This window comes from Brienomyrus brachyistius, chromosome 1 (genome assembly GCF_023856365.1).
Source record: "Brienomyrus brachyistius isolate T26 chromosome 1, BBRACH_0.4, whole genome shotgun sequence".
NCBI lineage: Eukaryota > Metazoa > Chordata > Actinopteri > Osteoglossiformes > Mormyridae > Brienomyrus > Brienomyrus brachyistius.
This window is the reverse complement of record NC_064533.1, coordinates 46,719,193-46,735,542: the sequence shown is the minus strand read 5'-3', so window position 1 is coordinate 46,735,542 and position 16,350 is coordinate 46,719,193. Positions and strand designations below refer to the sequence as shown.

The 16,350-nt window shown below is 46.3% G+C and overlaps 1 protein-coding gene across 1 annotated transcript; it reads left to right on the top strand.

Moving 5' to 3' along the window:
- The first annotated feature begins 4,959 nt into the window (after positions 1 to 4,959).
- Positions 4,960 to 14,966, top strand: LOC125736658 (interleukin-18 receptor 1-like). The gene is made up of 11 exons (XM_049006329.1): positions 4,960 to 5,067; positions 5,295 to 5,353; positions 7,270 to 7,567; positions 8,165 to 8,330; positions 8,515 to 8,674; positions 8,929 to 8,997; positions 9,847 to 9,982; positions 10,112 to 10,263; positions 10,888 to 11,037; positions 11,538 to 11,690; positions 12,139 to 14,966. The coding sequence occupies exons 2-11, from the start codon at positions 5,311 to 5,313 to the stop codon at positions 12,471 to 12,473; spliced, it is 1,662 nt and encodes a 553-aa protein (XP_048862286.1). The 5' UTR covers positions 4,960 to 5,067; positions 5,295 to 5,310; the 3' UTR covers positions 12,474 to 14,966.
- Positions 14,967 to 16,350: the final 1,384 nt, after the last annotated feature.

Here is a 16,350-nt window from a genome sequence, read left to right as displayed (position 1 = left end):
CCTGCCAGCGCATCCCGCGCAGCCGCTCCCTCTGCCTGCGGTTCCCGAGCAGGCGCTCCCTCTGCCTGCGGTTCCCGAGCAGGCGCTCCCTCTGCCTGCGGCTCCCGCGCCCATGCCCGAGGCGCTCCCTCTGCCTGTGGCTCCCGCGCCCATGTCCGAGGCGCTCCCTCTGCCTGTGGCTCCCGAGCAAGCACTCCCCCTGCCTGCGGCTCCCGCGCCCACGCCCGAGGCGCTCCCTCCGCCTCTAGTGACGGTACCCCCTGTTACTCCTGATCCTAACCCCACTCCTGTCCCTCCTGCCCTAGTCCCCGAGAGGGTCCCGGACAGTCCAACCACCGCTCCTCCCTCCTTGGAGGTAGAGGAGCTGGAATGGGACCCCCTCGGGGACCCTTCTAATGAGTCTTCGGCCCTCACCCCAGCGAGCTCGATCCCTACCAAGGGGCCATATGTCTGTGTCCCACAAGGGGCAAGAACATAGATGCAGGGCTGGGGTCCCACCCGCCCTGCCCCCTGGCTCGCCCTCCCTCGCCGGCGCTAAGGCTCGGTCGGCACCTGCGGGTCCTGGCCCTCCGGGTCGGCTGTCACCTGCGGGTCCCCCCCCACGGCCTCGTCGTCCTGCCTCGCTCCCCACTCCGGTGCCTTGTCGGTCGCCTGTGGGCTCCCCAGACGCGGCTCCTCCGTCACCCGCGATTCCCCTCACTCTGGCGCGTTGGAGGACGTTGCCGCCTGCTGCGGCTCCCCCCCTCTCCTTGCCCTCGCCAGGGTCCCCTCCAGCTCCCTCGTCCCCTTCTCTGGTTCTCCCTCCAGTTCCCTCCTCGGCCCCTCCGTCGGTCCCTCGCCCTGCCTCCTCAGCCCCTCCGAGGTCCCCTCCGGCTCTGGCCTCCTGCAGCCCCTCCAGCTGCCACCCGTCGCCCGCTGGGGCTCCCTCGGGCTCCCCTTAGTTCCCCCTCCTTCTCTCCCTACTCCCCTGCCTATCTCCCTCTATTTGCTCCTCCTCCCATCTTTGTTCATCGTCCCTTTGTTCCGCCCGTCCCTGCTCCTCGTTCTCCTGTTTTCCCTCCGTGCACTCCTGGCCCTTTTGTTCCACCTGTTCCCACTGTGTCACCTTTCCTGATCTGTCTGTCTGCCTTCCCGGTCCTCTGTCAAGTTTTGTCTTACTTCTTGTCTCTGTGCCAGTTCTGTGTCTCGGTCCTGTTCCTTGTCCCTCGTTGATGGTTTTTTTTTTCTTGTCTTCCGGGTCCTAGTTCCCCAGTCTCGTCTCGTCCGTCGCCTATTGGGGGGGGGGGGTTCTGTCACGCCCAGCTCGTATGATCCTCGTGTGTGCCACGCCCTCCTGATTATCCACGTGTGCTTCCCTGATCGTACCCAGCTGTGTCTAGTTATTTTGATCAGTCCTGTCTATTTCAGTGCATGTCTTACCTCAGTTCCTCATCTGTCATTGATGTTAGTCGATGTTCGTGCTTCGTTCCCCGAATAAACCCCTAGTTCTGCCCTGTATCCTGCCTGTTTGCCTGATCCCTGCCTGCCTGCCTGCCTGCCTTTCCGTGCGATTACCCGCTTTTCGGCGAACACAAGTGTTATAGAAGACATCAAATGATAAACGGTAAACAAACCTGGATGAATTAGAAAATTAAGAATGAATTAAGATAAAATAGGGGTCGGGTGCGAGGTGATCTGGGCGGCGGCCAAAGGCGGGAACCTTGGCGGTCCGATCCTCGGCTGCAGAAGCTAGCTCTAGGGACATGGAATGTCACCTCTCTGATGGGGAAAGAGCCTGAGCTGGTGCGCGAGGTTGTGAAGTTCCGGTTAGATATAGTTGGACTCACCTCGACGCACGGCTTGGGCTCTGGAACCAGTCTCCTTGAGGGGGGTTGGACCCTTTTCCACTCTGGAGTTGCCCGCGGGGAGAGGCGCCGAGCGGGCGTGGGCATACTTATTGCCCCCAGGCTGGGCGCCTGTACATTGGGGTTTACCGCAGTGGACGAGAGGGTAGCCTCCCTCCGCCTTCGGGTGGGGGGACGGGTCCTGACTGTTGTTTGCGCTTATGCGCCAAACAGCAGTTCGGAATACCCACCCTTTTTGGAGTCCTTGGAAGGGGTGTTGGAGAGCGCTCCTCCTGGGGACTCCCTTGTTCTGCTGGGGGACTTCAATGCTCACGTGGGCAGCGACAGTGAGACCTGGAGGGGCGTGATTGGGAGGAACGGCCCCCCCGATCTGAACCCGAGCGGTGTTTTGTTATTGGACTTCTGTGCTCGTCACGGACTGTCCATAATGAACACCATGTTCAAGCATAAGGGTGTCCATATGTGCACTTGGCACCAGGACACCCTAGGCCGCAGTTCGATGATCGACTTTGTAGTCGTGTCGTCGGACTTGCGGCCGCATGTTTTGGACACTCGGGTGAAGAGAGGGGGGGAGCTGTCAACCGATCACTACCTGGTGGTGGGTTGGCTCCGCTGGTGGGGGAGGAAGCCGGCCAGGCCTGGCAGGCCCAAGCGTATAGTGAGGGTCTGCTGGGAACGTCTGGCGGAATCCCCTGTCAGGGAGAGTTTCAACTCCTACCTCCGGCAGAACTTCTCCCATATCCCGGGGAAGGCGGGGGACATTGAGTCCGAATGGGCCATGTTCCGTGCCTCCATTGTGGAGGCGGCTGACCGGAGCTGCGGCCGCAAGGTGGTCGGTGCCTGTCGCGGCGGTAATCCCCGAACCCGCTGGTGGACACCGGTGGTAAGGGATGCCGTCAAGCTGAAGAAGGAGTCTTATCGGGCCTTTCTGGCCTGTGGGACTCCAGACGCAGCTGACGGCTACCGGCAGGCCAAGCGGAATGCGGCTTTGGCGGTCGCTGAGGCAAAAACTCGGGTGTGGGAGGAGTTTGGTGAGGCCATGGAGAACGACTTCCGGACGGCTTCGAGGAGATTCTGGTCCACCATCCGGCGGCTCCGGGCGGGAAAGCGGTGCAGCATCAACACTATTTATGGTGGGGATGGTGCGCTGCTGACCTCAGCTCGGGACGTTTTGGGTCGGTGGAGGGAGTACTTCGAAGACCTCCTCAATCCCACCGACACGCCTTCCGATATGGAAGCAGGGTGTGGGGACTTGGGGGTGGACTCGCCTATCTCGGGGGTGGAGGTCGCTGAGGTGGTCAAAAAGCTCCTCGGTGGCCGGGTCCCGGGGGTGGACGAGATTCGCCCAGAGTTCCTCAAGGCTCTGGATGCTGCGGGGCTGTCCTGGTTGACACGCATCTGCAGCATCGCGTGGACATCGGGGGCAGTACCTCTGGACTGGCAGACCGGGGTGGTGGTCCCCCTCTTTAAGAAGGGGGACCGGAGGGTGTGCTCCAACTACAGGGGGATCACACTCCTCAGCCTCCCTGGTAAGGTCTATTCGGGGGTCCTGGAAAGGAGGGTCCGCCGGATTGTCGAACCTCGGATTCAGGAGGAGCAGTGTGGTTTTCGCCCTGGCCGTGGAACAGTGGACCAGCTCTATACTCTCAGCAGGGTTCTGGAGGGTTCATGGGAGTTTGCCCGACCAGTCTACATGTGTTTTGTGGACTTGGAAAAGGCATTCGACCGTGTCCCTCGTGGGGTCCTGTGGGGAGTGCTCCGGGAGTATGGGGTACCGGGCTCCCTTTTAAGGGCGGTTCGGTCCCTGTATGACCGGTGCCAGAGTTTGGTCCGCATGGGCGGCAATAAGTCGGACTCGTTTCCGGTGAGGGTTGGACTCCGTCAGGGCTGCCCTTTGTCACCGATTCTGTTCATAGTTTTTATGGACAGAATTTCTAGGTGCAGCTAGGGCGTTGAGGGCGTCCGGTTCGGTGACCTCAGGATTAGGTCTCTGCTTTTTGCGGATGATGTGGTTCTGTTGGCCTCATCGAGCCGTGACCTTCAGCTCTCACTGGAGCAGTTCGCAGCTGAGTGCAAAGCGGCTGGGATGAGAATCAACACCTCCAAATCCGAGACCATGGTTCTCAGCCGGAAAAGGGTAGAGTGCTCTCTCCGGGTTGGGGATGGGGTCCTCCCCCAAGTGGAGGAGTTTAAGTATCTCAGGATCTTGTTCACAAGTGGGGGAACGATGGAGCGGGAGATCGACAGGCGGATCGGTGCGGCGTCAGCAGTCATGCGGGCGCTGCATCGGTCTGTCATGGTGAAGAGAGAGCTGAGCCAAAAGGCGAAGCTCTCGATTTACCAGTCGATCTACGTTCCTACCCTCACCTATGGTCATGAGCTTTGGGTAGTGACCGAAAGAACGAGATCGCGGGTACAAGCGGCCGAAATGAGTTTCCTCCGCAGGGTGGCTGGGCTCTCCCTTAGAGATAGGGTGAGGAGCTCAGTCATTCGGGAGGGACTCAGAGTAGAGCCGCTGCTCCTCCGCATCGAGAGGAGCCAGATGAGGTGGCTCGGACATCTGATCAGGATGCCTCCGGGACGCCTCCCTGGGGAGGTATTCCGGGCATGTCCCACTGGGAGGAGGCCCCGGGGATGACCCAGGACACGCTGGAGAGACTATGTCTCTCAGCTGGCCTGGGAACGCCTCGGGGTCCCCCCAGAGGAGCTAGACGAAGTGGCCGGGGAGAGGGAAGTCTGGGTCTCCCTGCTGAGGCTGCTGCCCCCGCGACCTGACTCCGGATTAAGCGGGAGATGATGGATGGATGGATGGATAAGATAAAATAGCAGCCCTTGTACTCTGTTGCCAAATAAATCTTTTTATACGTGGGTGTGTATTTTATGGCTGCAGTCTTCTGCAAATATGAAACTGAAAAAAATAAAATAAAATGCCACTATATAGTAAGTTAATAGGATAGTTAATAAGTTTAACAACGTCACAGTTGTTAAAGTGGTCGCTCTGAACAAAACCAGGGTCAAGATCAAGTCTTAATGTTTAGGCATAAAAAGTGCAGTGCTTCTCGGTAAGTAAGCGAAACAAAATTTTCTTGTGGTGTGCAGAAAGGGGATTTCCCGTCAACATGCGTCAGCTTTTTCAGCCCTCGGAAGAGAAACGAGAATAAAGGAAACTGTCATTCTATTTTTGATAAACTCCCAGAATCATCTCATTTCCCATCTTATGAAGGTAGGTCTATAAAGTGTTTGTTTTGTATTTATTAGATTGTAATTTACTCGTCACCTGTACACTATTAGTTCAGCTTTAAATTTGCGAAATAATTCAAATACACTGACTTATCAACGCGGAGTTTATAAAAGTATTTTGGAAATAAATAGAAATTAAGGTACGTTTATCGGGTCGTCTAAGTGTGATCAATCATTACGTTGTAATCCTATGTTAATGATTTTTTTTAGACAGGTCTCGTTAAACATGAAGTGGAAGATGCTGCTGTTGGCCGTATATCTGTTTAAAGGTATTTTAAAAGAAAATGACCTGTCAGTGTTTTCGGCGGGGTCTGTTTAAAAAAAGAAGAAATAAAAAGTGACAGTTAATAACTGTTGCCTCACACCTCCGGGGACAGGAAATTGAATACCGTTATGCTGCCCTATTTCGCGCTGGTTTCCTCCCGTAGCACAAAGTCACAAGAGGGTCTAGCTCAGTGGTTCTCAAACTCGGTCCTCGGGGGGTACCGAAGATCGAATTTGAGAACCACTTGTCTAGCTGGTGCGTGTGTGCGTTCGTTATGCATGTGCATAGACGCGTGTGTATGTGTGTGCGTTCGTTTTCTTATTATTTATTTATTTTTCTTAAAGAACTTTATTGAACAACCCAATATAGCTTACAAATTCCTCAAGTATAATATTTCACCGAATAACTGAGCATAAATAATGAACAAAAAAATAAATGGGGAGAGTGAGATATCTGGATCTAATTTTTAACTTCAGCTCCTCAGGGTAATCATTTTTGGTTTCTTTTCAATGGAAGAGGGAATGACATAGAGGTAAGAGTATTTCTTAAGACTTTTTTTTTCTATTTAAAGTCAAGTTCATCAATACAGAGTATTGGGACTGATGTGTTATAAAGCATCGTTCCTTTAACCATATTCAACGTTCCTTGTTGGATTGCCTTAGTAGCTACTTTACATATATTTTGTATATTGTTTCTCAATACACTCCAAATTGAATTTGTCCTTAAAAACATTACACTCTAATAGATAACCTACTTCAACCGACAGATGTAATAGAGACCAAATATCTTTCTCAACCCAGAACATAAGAAATTTACAAACGACAGGAGGCCATTCAGCCCATCAAGGTCATTTGGGGAGAACTTAGCTACTGTAGTAGCTCAGAGTTGTTAAAATCTTATCTAGCGCTGATTTAAAGGACCCCAGGGTTTTAGTTTGCACTACACTAGCAGGAAAACTATTCCATACTCCAACTACATGCTGTGTAAAGCGTGTGTGATGTGTGCTTTATCAGATTAATTTTAAAATGTTCTCCCGCTAATTTCCACCTATGGCCATGAGTTCCAGTATTTAAACTAATATTGAAGTAGCCATTTGGCTGAACAGCATCCCGAACCTGTCAGAATTTTATATACCTGGATCATGTCCCCTCCTTAGTCTCCTTTGCTCAAGGCTAAACAGATTCAGCTCAGCTAACCTCTCCTCATAAGACATTCCTCTAAGACCAGGAATCTTTCTTGTAGCCCCAGTCATAATAACACAAGGATTTTTTTAAAAAACAAGATTATATCTATTATTCCATATTCGAGAGCTCTGTGGAGTAAAATTATGGTTGTATATCAATTTCCAGTATAAGAGAACCTGCTTATGAAATTTGGACAACTTAATGGGCATGCGTGCGTTTGTTATGCGTGTGTATGTGCATGCATGTGTGAATTTGTTGTGTATATGTGCATGCATGCATGCATGCATTCGTTATGCTTGTGTATGTGCGTGCATGCGTGTGTTCGTTATGCGTGTGTACTGTGCGTGCATGCGTGCGCTCGTTATGCTTCTGTATGTGCGTGCATGCGTGCGCTCGTTATGCTTGTGTATGTGCGTGCATGCGTGTGTTCGTTATGCGTGTGCATGTGCGTGCCTCACGATACACAGGGCCGGTCAGTACTAGGGTACCGCCTAGGGTGCCACCATCTGAAGGTTTACCATTTTGCCGGCCAGTTTCACCTTGGACCACATTGGCTACGACTGGTACTAAACTGGCGTCCTTTCCAGGATCCGTTCCTGCCTTGTGTCCTATACTGCCTGGTGCAGCCTTAGCATTAGCAGTTGGACTACAAATAATTTATATTTATCTGAGAGTCAAGCACAATAAAATAATTGATATAAAGTTTTACAGCTAACATCTTGTTGTCCTTTTATAGAGACCTGCGCTTCTGAGGAGGCACAGGTAGACTGCGGGGAGTTTTTTTCCTGCTCTGAGAGGATGTATCAGCGTTCTGGAGTTTCTTCTGGAGTTCCTGCTGTCTTTGTCCAGGAGGGGGAAATAGCGGCTCTTAGATGTCCCCTAAACTCCCCTGCCTTAGTCTGGAGAAAGAATTCCTCCCTGGGGCTCCAGGAGCTGATAGAAGAGGTTGGGAGACCACAGGTCAAACAGAAAGATTGGCTGTTTATGATGAAAGTATTAAAGAATGACAGCGGAATGTACACCTGCATGGAGAAGTGAGTGATCTAACAGTATGTGTGCTGATTATGCTATGTACTCCTGCATAAGGTAGCTAAACAAGCAGCACACAACATGACCAGGACCAGATTGTGTCGTTCTGTGCAGCGGAGAGATGAAGTAAATGCTGTCAATTGCTGGTTCAGCACATTCACATTACAGTAATTTACATTAATTTATTTAGTAGACAGTTTTACCCAAAGCAATGTCTAATCGGAGTTGGGTCAATCAGACCCTGAAGCTTTATGGCCTTAAGTGCCCAATAATAAAGCCAGCCTGCTAGCCATGGGATTTGAACCAGTGACCTTCTGATCCCATGCATGGAGTTCTAACTCACCAAGACAGGCAACGTATTTTGCTCTTCTTGTGTTCTTGGTTTGGATGTAGACTTGTAATTGTTTCACATAATTAGCATTGTGAATAATGGCTAGATAAACAGTCAGCTTTCCTGTACTCATTTTTCACTGTTCCGACAGCATGAGTGGTGACCAGGTACATCTCTGGTTTGGCTTAGCTCACGTGTCTCAAGGCAGTTTGTATAGATACTTCGCAATGTCTCCTGCATGCATTAACTGATGTTTTTTTTTCTGTTGAAGAAATGGAGTTAAACATGCCTCGATTAATTTGACAGTGTACAGTGAATGTTACATGAATGACAATCTCTATGATAAATATTCTCATGAGAAGAAATCGTATGTCATTGAAAACAATTTTCTCAATGGCCCATCTTCTCTCTGTCAGTTGACCACCTCTTGGTTCAAGGTACAGAATCTGCTTCTTTTCCCAATGCCATATATGTTATGTGTATTTTTGAAAACGTGTCTAATGTCTTTTCAGAACTCACGCAGATTGTACTTTAGAACATTCTGCCTTAAGAAAACAAGTGAGAAAATAGTTGTTTGACTAGTTTTAATCATACTGCATTTTTCCCCTTTTGTATTGTTAGGTTTCTGAAAATTGCAATGAAATATATCTTTTGTCTAATAATATAATTCACTTTGAAATGGTTTCTAAACGTGATGAAGGGGTCTACAGATCTAAACACATCTGCAAATACAAGGGGCTGTCGTACTACACTTCTGAAACAAGCTACTTATCAGTACAAGGTAAATTAAAACTGTAAACGAAGAAATGCTGAATTTGCTCAGTTAACGTCGCCGTATATTCTTGCAGTTCGTTGTGTCTAAAACAAAACCTGTTGTTAAAAAATGGTGTTTCTTGTATAAAAATGAAATGGAATGAATGAATTAATGAATGAAAAAGCCAAGCTGTTCTTGTAATTGATGGCTTTTTTGTCCTTGCGTACATGAGGCATGATTTGTTCAGGCAAAATATTGATTTGTGATGTAACTTTTGACAGGATTTCGGGATCCTCTTCAGCCCAAAATTATAAAACCACAATCCAATGAAATCATCAGTGTGGATCTGGGTAAGAGGAAAGGTGTTTGGAAATTGTCCAAATGGATCTTATTTCTTCGTATACCTATATACCCACATTAAGAAACATGAATGGTACATTGATTAAAGTGCATAATTTGAATGTTTCCCAAGTGTGCACAAAATTTGTACCACAACAACAACAACAAATTTATTTTTGTATAGCGCATTATCACGACATTACATCGTCTCAAAGCACTTTACAGCATCCCCACCCAAAGCCCCCAGTGAGTAAGCCATAGGCGACAGTGGCAAGGAAAAACTCCCAAGAAGGAAGAAACCTTGGGAGGGGCCAGACTCAAAGGGGGAGCCCATCCTCCAGGGGCCGGCAGGGAGAGGCAAATAGGAGAAATGGTTAAGTGCCAAGTCACGCTGTTCAAGTCATAAGATTTGAGACACAACTGGGGAGCAGGGAGGTGATGACAAGCTGGTGCCGACACTCCTTCCAATCGCCAGGCAACCAGAAGTAAGGCAGCGGGTCATACATGGAAGATGACACAGGCAGAACGACGAGCTAGATGCAGGGACGTCACTGGTAGAGATGACGTCACATGTAGCAGGGTGTGCTGGACATCTTGATAGGTTGAGGTCTCCAGGCAGCACCCCCCAGGAGGAGTAGGGGAAATAAAATGTGCATTTAATCAAAGTAGGGGAGACTATTGTACAATAAGCCTAGATCAACACATTTATATGAAAGCAGAGGTAAACCATCAGTTAACAACAAAAAGATTAATATGCAAATATGTTCGAATAGATATACTGTACCGTCTTTATTTACAATGATGAAAGCAGAGAATGAAATGAAATTCTGTAAATTCTGATGTTTTATGTGATTATACAGGTCAGAAGGTCGAGATAATGTGTTTAGCGGTTCTGGACCATAATTCTGAAACAGATTTTGTGGAGCTTCATTGGATTAATGGATCTTCAAATATTCCTAAGGATGCGAACACGACTGTTTACTACAACAGCACTATGTGAGCGTCATAAGTTTCTCACAACAATACCACCTTTTGCCATATGATAAAGCGACAAAAAACGGGACCAAATTTTGCTGACATTCAGCATCTTCAGAGTGTTGCTTAGCCGTCTATGCTTTTCCTCAGCCAGAAGCAAAGGGACCAAGAGAGCGATCACATGATCGCATGGCTGATAGTGAAAAATGTCTCAAAAGACCATTTTGACGCTGCATTTACCTGCAAACTGGAATCAGCATTTCTGGAACTGATTAACGTTTCCATTACACTCAAACAGAAAGGTAGGATCTGAACTGCTGTTCACATGTCTGTCCTGCGTTGTTATTGCTGTTCTTGACTCAGTGCTAATCCATGATCTCTTTTCACGAAACTGAGGTGTCTCGCTAATCGAATATCTTTTAAGCGGTATATTCCTATGCTAATAGAAAATTTAAACAGTTATTAAAAAGACAGTTACTGTCCCTATATTGCTGTTTTTCAGACACAGAATCATCATTACATCATTACTTTTTTCTTAGTATTTAGGTTGTAATTCACTGTAATTTTCAAAATTAGATGAAGAGACTTCAGCTAAAATTATCAAATTAGAAGCAGTAGTACAGATTTGCGGTTAAATATCGTTATATTAATATAGACTAGTCATATGTACTGGATTTTAAAGTAGTTTTGTTTTCAATTATGCTAGACTGAAAACAAGCTTCTCTGGTAAGATGAACTGTTTCATTTCTTGGCATTTATGAAAGTGAGAGTAATCTGGCATTGAAACACCATCTTCTGTCCGGCATGATGCTTATTTCTGACTGCAGTGTTGGTTATGTCTCTTAATGATTTATTTTGCGATGTTTCCTTTTTGTACGGTGTGTGGGGAGAGTGTGTGATTGTTCTGTTCTGTTTCTGTTTTACAGTCGCATCTAAGTCTGTCCTAACTGTTAGCTTAGCAATCGTGGCTGTCTCCGCCTTCATGGCTGTGGTAGTTATCATTGTGTACTACAAGCTAAGAATCGACATTGTGCTGTTCTTCCGTGACATTCAGCGTAATCAATACCGTCCGACAGGTGAGAACTATTGAGTCTTTCACGTGGACAGCAGACATAGCCTTTCATGTGTACTGGGGGCAGTAAATCCAGCTCGTTGTACCGTCTATCAGGAGTTTAATTCGAGGAGAAGTGAAACCCGGACTGATGCGTGAACACGTGAAATGTGTGGGATGTTTAAAAGTCAAATGATGGAATGAAGTGGAAATTTCCAAGAATCACTCAGTCCATTTTTGGCAAAGTCAGGATTCCTTGTCAAGTCTCAGTCCTCATGTACTGTAATCCAATGAAGGAATTCATAAAATTTCTGAAAGTTACCAAGTCCCAAAAAATGGTTCTTCTTACGTAACCGACCTTTTCCATCCACGTATCCTGTGGACTGAGTGAGTTTTTGTGAAGTTTGCTCATGAATTATTCACTGTGGATTTTCTGAGTTAAGAATAGCTGTGTGGCCCTTGTGTGTTAGGAACTGGGAGCAGACACCTCTGCTACAGTAACACCACATATCTACCATGTTTCAGATGGCAAGCAATATGATGCCTACATCTCATACTATCAGACCTGCAGTGAGGAAGCGTTGACTAAGGATGAGAGGGAATTGCTGCTGAACGTTCTGGAGTCCGAGTATGGTTACCAGCTCTGTGTCTATGACCGTGACATGCTTCCTGGAGAAGGTGAGACCTGTAAAAATATGTTCTTAAACATCAAAAAAAGGTCAAGTGGCAACTACTGTGTGTAAATTTCAAAACATTTTGGAGACAATATGAGCTAATATTTGTAGCAATCGATTCACGTTTCAGACTCAGTTACATTTATTATCATTTATTTGCATATACACTTAGTAACCTCTGTCTTTTAACTGCGGTTCCTAAACTTCAACTGCAAAGATGTATGTAGCAGAGAGTTTATTTTTCAGCAATTCCCTTAATTAAACCTGGTCACTAATAGTGACCTCTTTTTGAAGTATTCTCAGCATCATCTACCTGCCACATGTACTATCATTTTTCAATGCTATAATCCTTATTTATCATTAATGAAATCTAAAGAACTATACAAATACGTAAAGTTTATGTGTTTGATTGATGTAATGAATTGGTGCTGCTGTGTGATTGGCTATTTCAGCGGCAGTGGAGGCAGTGCTGGAGCATGTGAAACAGAGTCGCCGGCTGCTGCTGATTCCCAGGGCTGAAAGGCCACAGGCAGAGGACCAGTATGGCCTGCTGGGGGGGCTGCATGCAGCACTGGTAGACCGTCATACACGCCTCATTCTGATCCGGACGACACCACGTGCTGACTTGGACTCCCTTCCTGAGTCTCTGCGTCTGCTGGCACGCTCTGGAGGGGCTGTAACCTGGAAGGGGAACCGCTCAGCTCCCCTGAGCTCAGAATTCTGGAAGCACATGCTTTACCACATGCCTGCCAGAAGGAGGCAGCAGAATGAACTGGTGCTGTTGTGATTATGGAAAGCCAGACCACCCAGATACTTCGCCTGGCCTTTGATAGATTTAGAGTAGTAATGGCCAAATGAAGTTTCGTGAACCATTTCCTGTATTTTCTGATTCCACTACATAGTGGTCTCTGCTAATAAAAGGGCTCAGAGCATTTCCCAAAGCAGAGCAAGAGCACCATCTACTGGAGTCAGAAAATACAGCAAACGGTTCATGAGGCTTCATTTGGCTAATTTAGGGCTCTGCAGTTGTGTACCCAACAAGCCCTTTCCAGTGCCTTATTATTGCCCTTACTTAAGAGGTGCTCGAATTGTAAAAGACCACGGAGCCCTTACAGTTTCAGCTGCCACAGGAGGTTGACGCCCATTCTCATCAATGTAACTGGCCTTATATCCTGCTTGCTACCCTACAGTGATTCACTACATGTACCGCTCCTTAACTCGTGATAAACCGAATTAGATTGAAAACCGGCTGTGAGTATGAGAAATAGGAGAAGGAAGTAAAACTGCTGGTTGTCATGCGGGCGTTGTACATTTTCAGATTGTGGTATATTGTGTAAAATGGTCGCTTGAGGTGCCGATATTTTCTGAGTTAGTGGGTCAGTTGGAAAGCAGCGAGAGAATGCTATGTGTGGAGGTGAAAACAGGGGCCGTTAAAAAAAAAGTTCTCTCACAGCAGCTTAGCTGTTTTTTTCACAGACTTCACACAGGATATAGGCGAGATACGCTTACAGTTGTGCAATTACATTCAGCTGCAATGAAATGCCTACAATTTAGCATAAAGGATGCAGGGAGTTCATATCTACCCTAAGGTTTGAAATGTATGTATTATATGTAAGGGTTACTGCAGAACAAGCTGTGAGTTATACATTTTTAAACCTAAGGCTGAAGAAGCAAAGAATCAACAGATTAAGAATTAAAGAATTAGAATTAGAATTATAGATTATAAATTAAGGATTATTTTAGAATTAAAGATTAATATGCCTCATTGATTTTCTGTGGTGATTTGCTGGGCTGGAAATCAAGAATTTGACAGTGCCATGGTTAAAACAGCTTTCTTTGAGTTTTCTATCTTTCATGTGTCTGTCTATCGCGAATGTGTCATAGAAATGTGAAACTAGAAGTGGTTTTGACTTGGTGGAAAAACAGGGGTGGTGGGTGGAACAACATGAAACCAGTACAGACCTAATCTAATCTAGAAGGAGATTACTTATTCACTTATTCTAATTCCTTTTCCTCGTACCCTGGCCAGTACCTGAAGAGGGCTGGTATTGACTGGTACATTGTACTGGTACTGTTTTTTTTTTTTTTTCTTCTCTTGAGTACTGGGCATGTTTCTTGAGTATTGGCACTTCCCATAATGCACCAGTACTGTATAACAAGAGGAGTACTGGTCCCTGTTTTTTCTCACTTCAACCACTGCCCACGCCGTGTAGAAAAACACAGAACACACTGATGGAAAATGTCTCGTGGGTTTATTCGAAAAAGTGTCTGACTTTAAATAATTTCTGGGATGTCTTGTTCACAGGGAAAGTACGTCAAATGGGTATTTTACGCTGTAGGTGATCGTGTGACGTGGCTGCGTCAGTGTGTTGAACATAGATGATATACTTATGAGATATTAAACAGAGTTCCAGCTCATTTTGAGTCTGCAGCAGGGCTGGAGTAGCTGTCTGGCATACCAGGGATTTTCCCGGTGGGCCAATGAGTCCAGGTTCGATTTCTATTCTGACTCCAGCCTATAGAGTCCTGTACAGCCTGAAATTAAAGCCTGAACCCAGACCCGAGACTGAAGACAACCTGGCCTGGACAGCACTGGCGAATCTAAAACCCGAACCCAGAATATTTGTATATGGAAACTTTTGCAAACTTTTGCTATATTTCTTCCATTGCTAGTGGGATGTTTGCTGGGTAGCCGGTAGACGAGGTAGAAAAGGGGGCAGGTAGTGGGGCTTGGAAAGTGCAAACGAGCAAAAACCCTGCAAGTGCAAGAAGCGATTTGCACATTTTAAAGAAACACCAAATCCAATCCCAACCAGAGGAAACTGGCCCGTACTTGGGCCCGAAACTCAATACGTGTCGGGGCCAGCAGGACTTCGGTCGGGTCACAGACCTGTAATCCAGCCCCAATCCACAGCCACTCCACCATGTCTCTCCTTGACGCATTAATCTTAACCACGATCTCAAGGTGGTTGATCTGTGCATTTATTTTTCTACAGTTTCACTTTCCATACAGTGGTTTAAATTATTTTATATACATCGTACTTCTTGTAATTCAGAAAGTACTATGAGATATTTCACTAGGCCACAAAATGGACACCTTTACACAATGTAACTTGTACTGTAAAGCTGTGTATGACAGTAATGTATATCACTGGAGGAAACTTTGAATGCTTGACTTTCAGTATTAAACATATTTGTTTTCAGGTGCAATTGTATAACTCTGCCATGTGATTCTCCTCCAGTTTAATTCTCCTTATATTAAATTAAATTTTAAATTCTGGTCTGTCATATTTTCTAACAGACATTGTCCATTGTCCCATCACGAACTCTATCACACACATGGGGACAGACAAATTGAGATCTCCACCTTAGGATGTGGAGGGAAACCCCACGATGGCATTAGGAGGACATGCAATTCCACACACACACAGACAGGGCAGAGACTCGAACCCAGGTCTCCAGAGGTGTGAGGTAACCGTGTTAGTCCATAAACCAATAAAATGTCTTAAACAGACTTATAGGAAATTTAGACATATTGAGTGTTAAATCTTGGTCTTTAATAAAGACCTGTGTGAGCAAGGACCTGTAATGCATACGTAGAAGTAGGGTGATAGATAATCGATGTCAGGGGGACACTATGAGCTACTTCAGGCTACTACTTTAAAACTGAAAGGCTCCTCTGCTTAACTAAACGTTTCTGTTTGTCTTGTATATTTACTGGTTTGTTTCCTTGATTGAAAGACTCATCCAGCTGCTTCACATTCACATTAGTGACACATGCATGATTGCAGGAGACTGACCAATCAGCACACAGCGAGAACTCAGTGAAATCCAGGTCTTTTTAATTGAAATGATAGTTTACAAACCCTGTCCGAGCTCATAGTGTTCTCCATGACATGGATTATCTGGAAACCCTATATCTAGGGTGGCCAGTCCGCAAAGGGCTGGTGTGTATGTGGATTTTTGCTACAACTCCCTAGATAGATTACTAATTAGAGGACTGATTATCTAAAGAGTTCTCACACCTGGGTTTGCACAGTTGACCTAAAGGTTATCCCAAAAAGCTACGTACACCCTGGGCCTTTGCTGATAAGATTGGCGGCCCAATACTGTTCTACGTATAAAATCTCCCATTATTTAAATTTGGAGTTAATACTGGTTTGGATAGAGGTTAATCCTGTAGATGGCACCATTGTACCGAACAGGAAATTCCTGGAAAAAAAATGGGAGGAAAGTGCAGGCCGGCTGGACAGGACCTCCAATTTCTGAACAATGTCTTTTTCTCTTTTTAGGCACACAGGAAATCTAGACATGTACCACTCCGCTCCATGGAGAACATATCAGATACTAAACTCTTACAGATTTGATCCTTGTCCTTAGAGCTTAATGCTAAGAAACCAGCTGTTCAGTTATGGACTGAGACATCATTTGTAAAAAGATACTTCTGCAATTATTAATGTCATTATGTTGAAAATCACAAACTTTTTAAAACCAGTATACTCATATATTGAAGTATTTGAGATCTGAGTTAACAATCCACTGTCTATGATCCGCCCATTGTTATCTACAACTCAGAGCACTTAGCAAAGCTATGCTATAGATACAATTGATTGAAGTCTTGCTTTCATTGACCCTGAGTCACATCCCTGGCCATTACTGCGCAG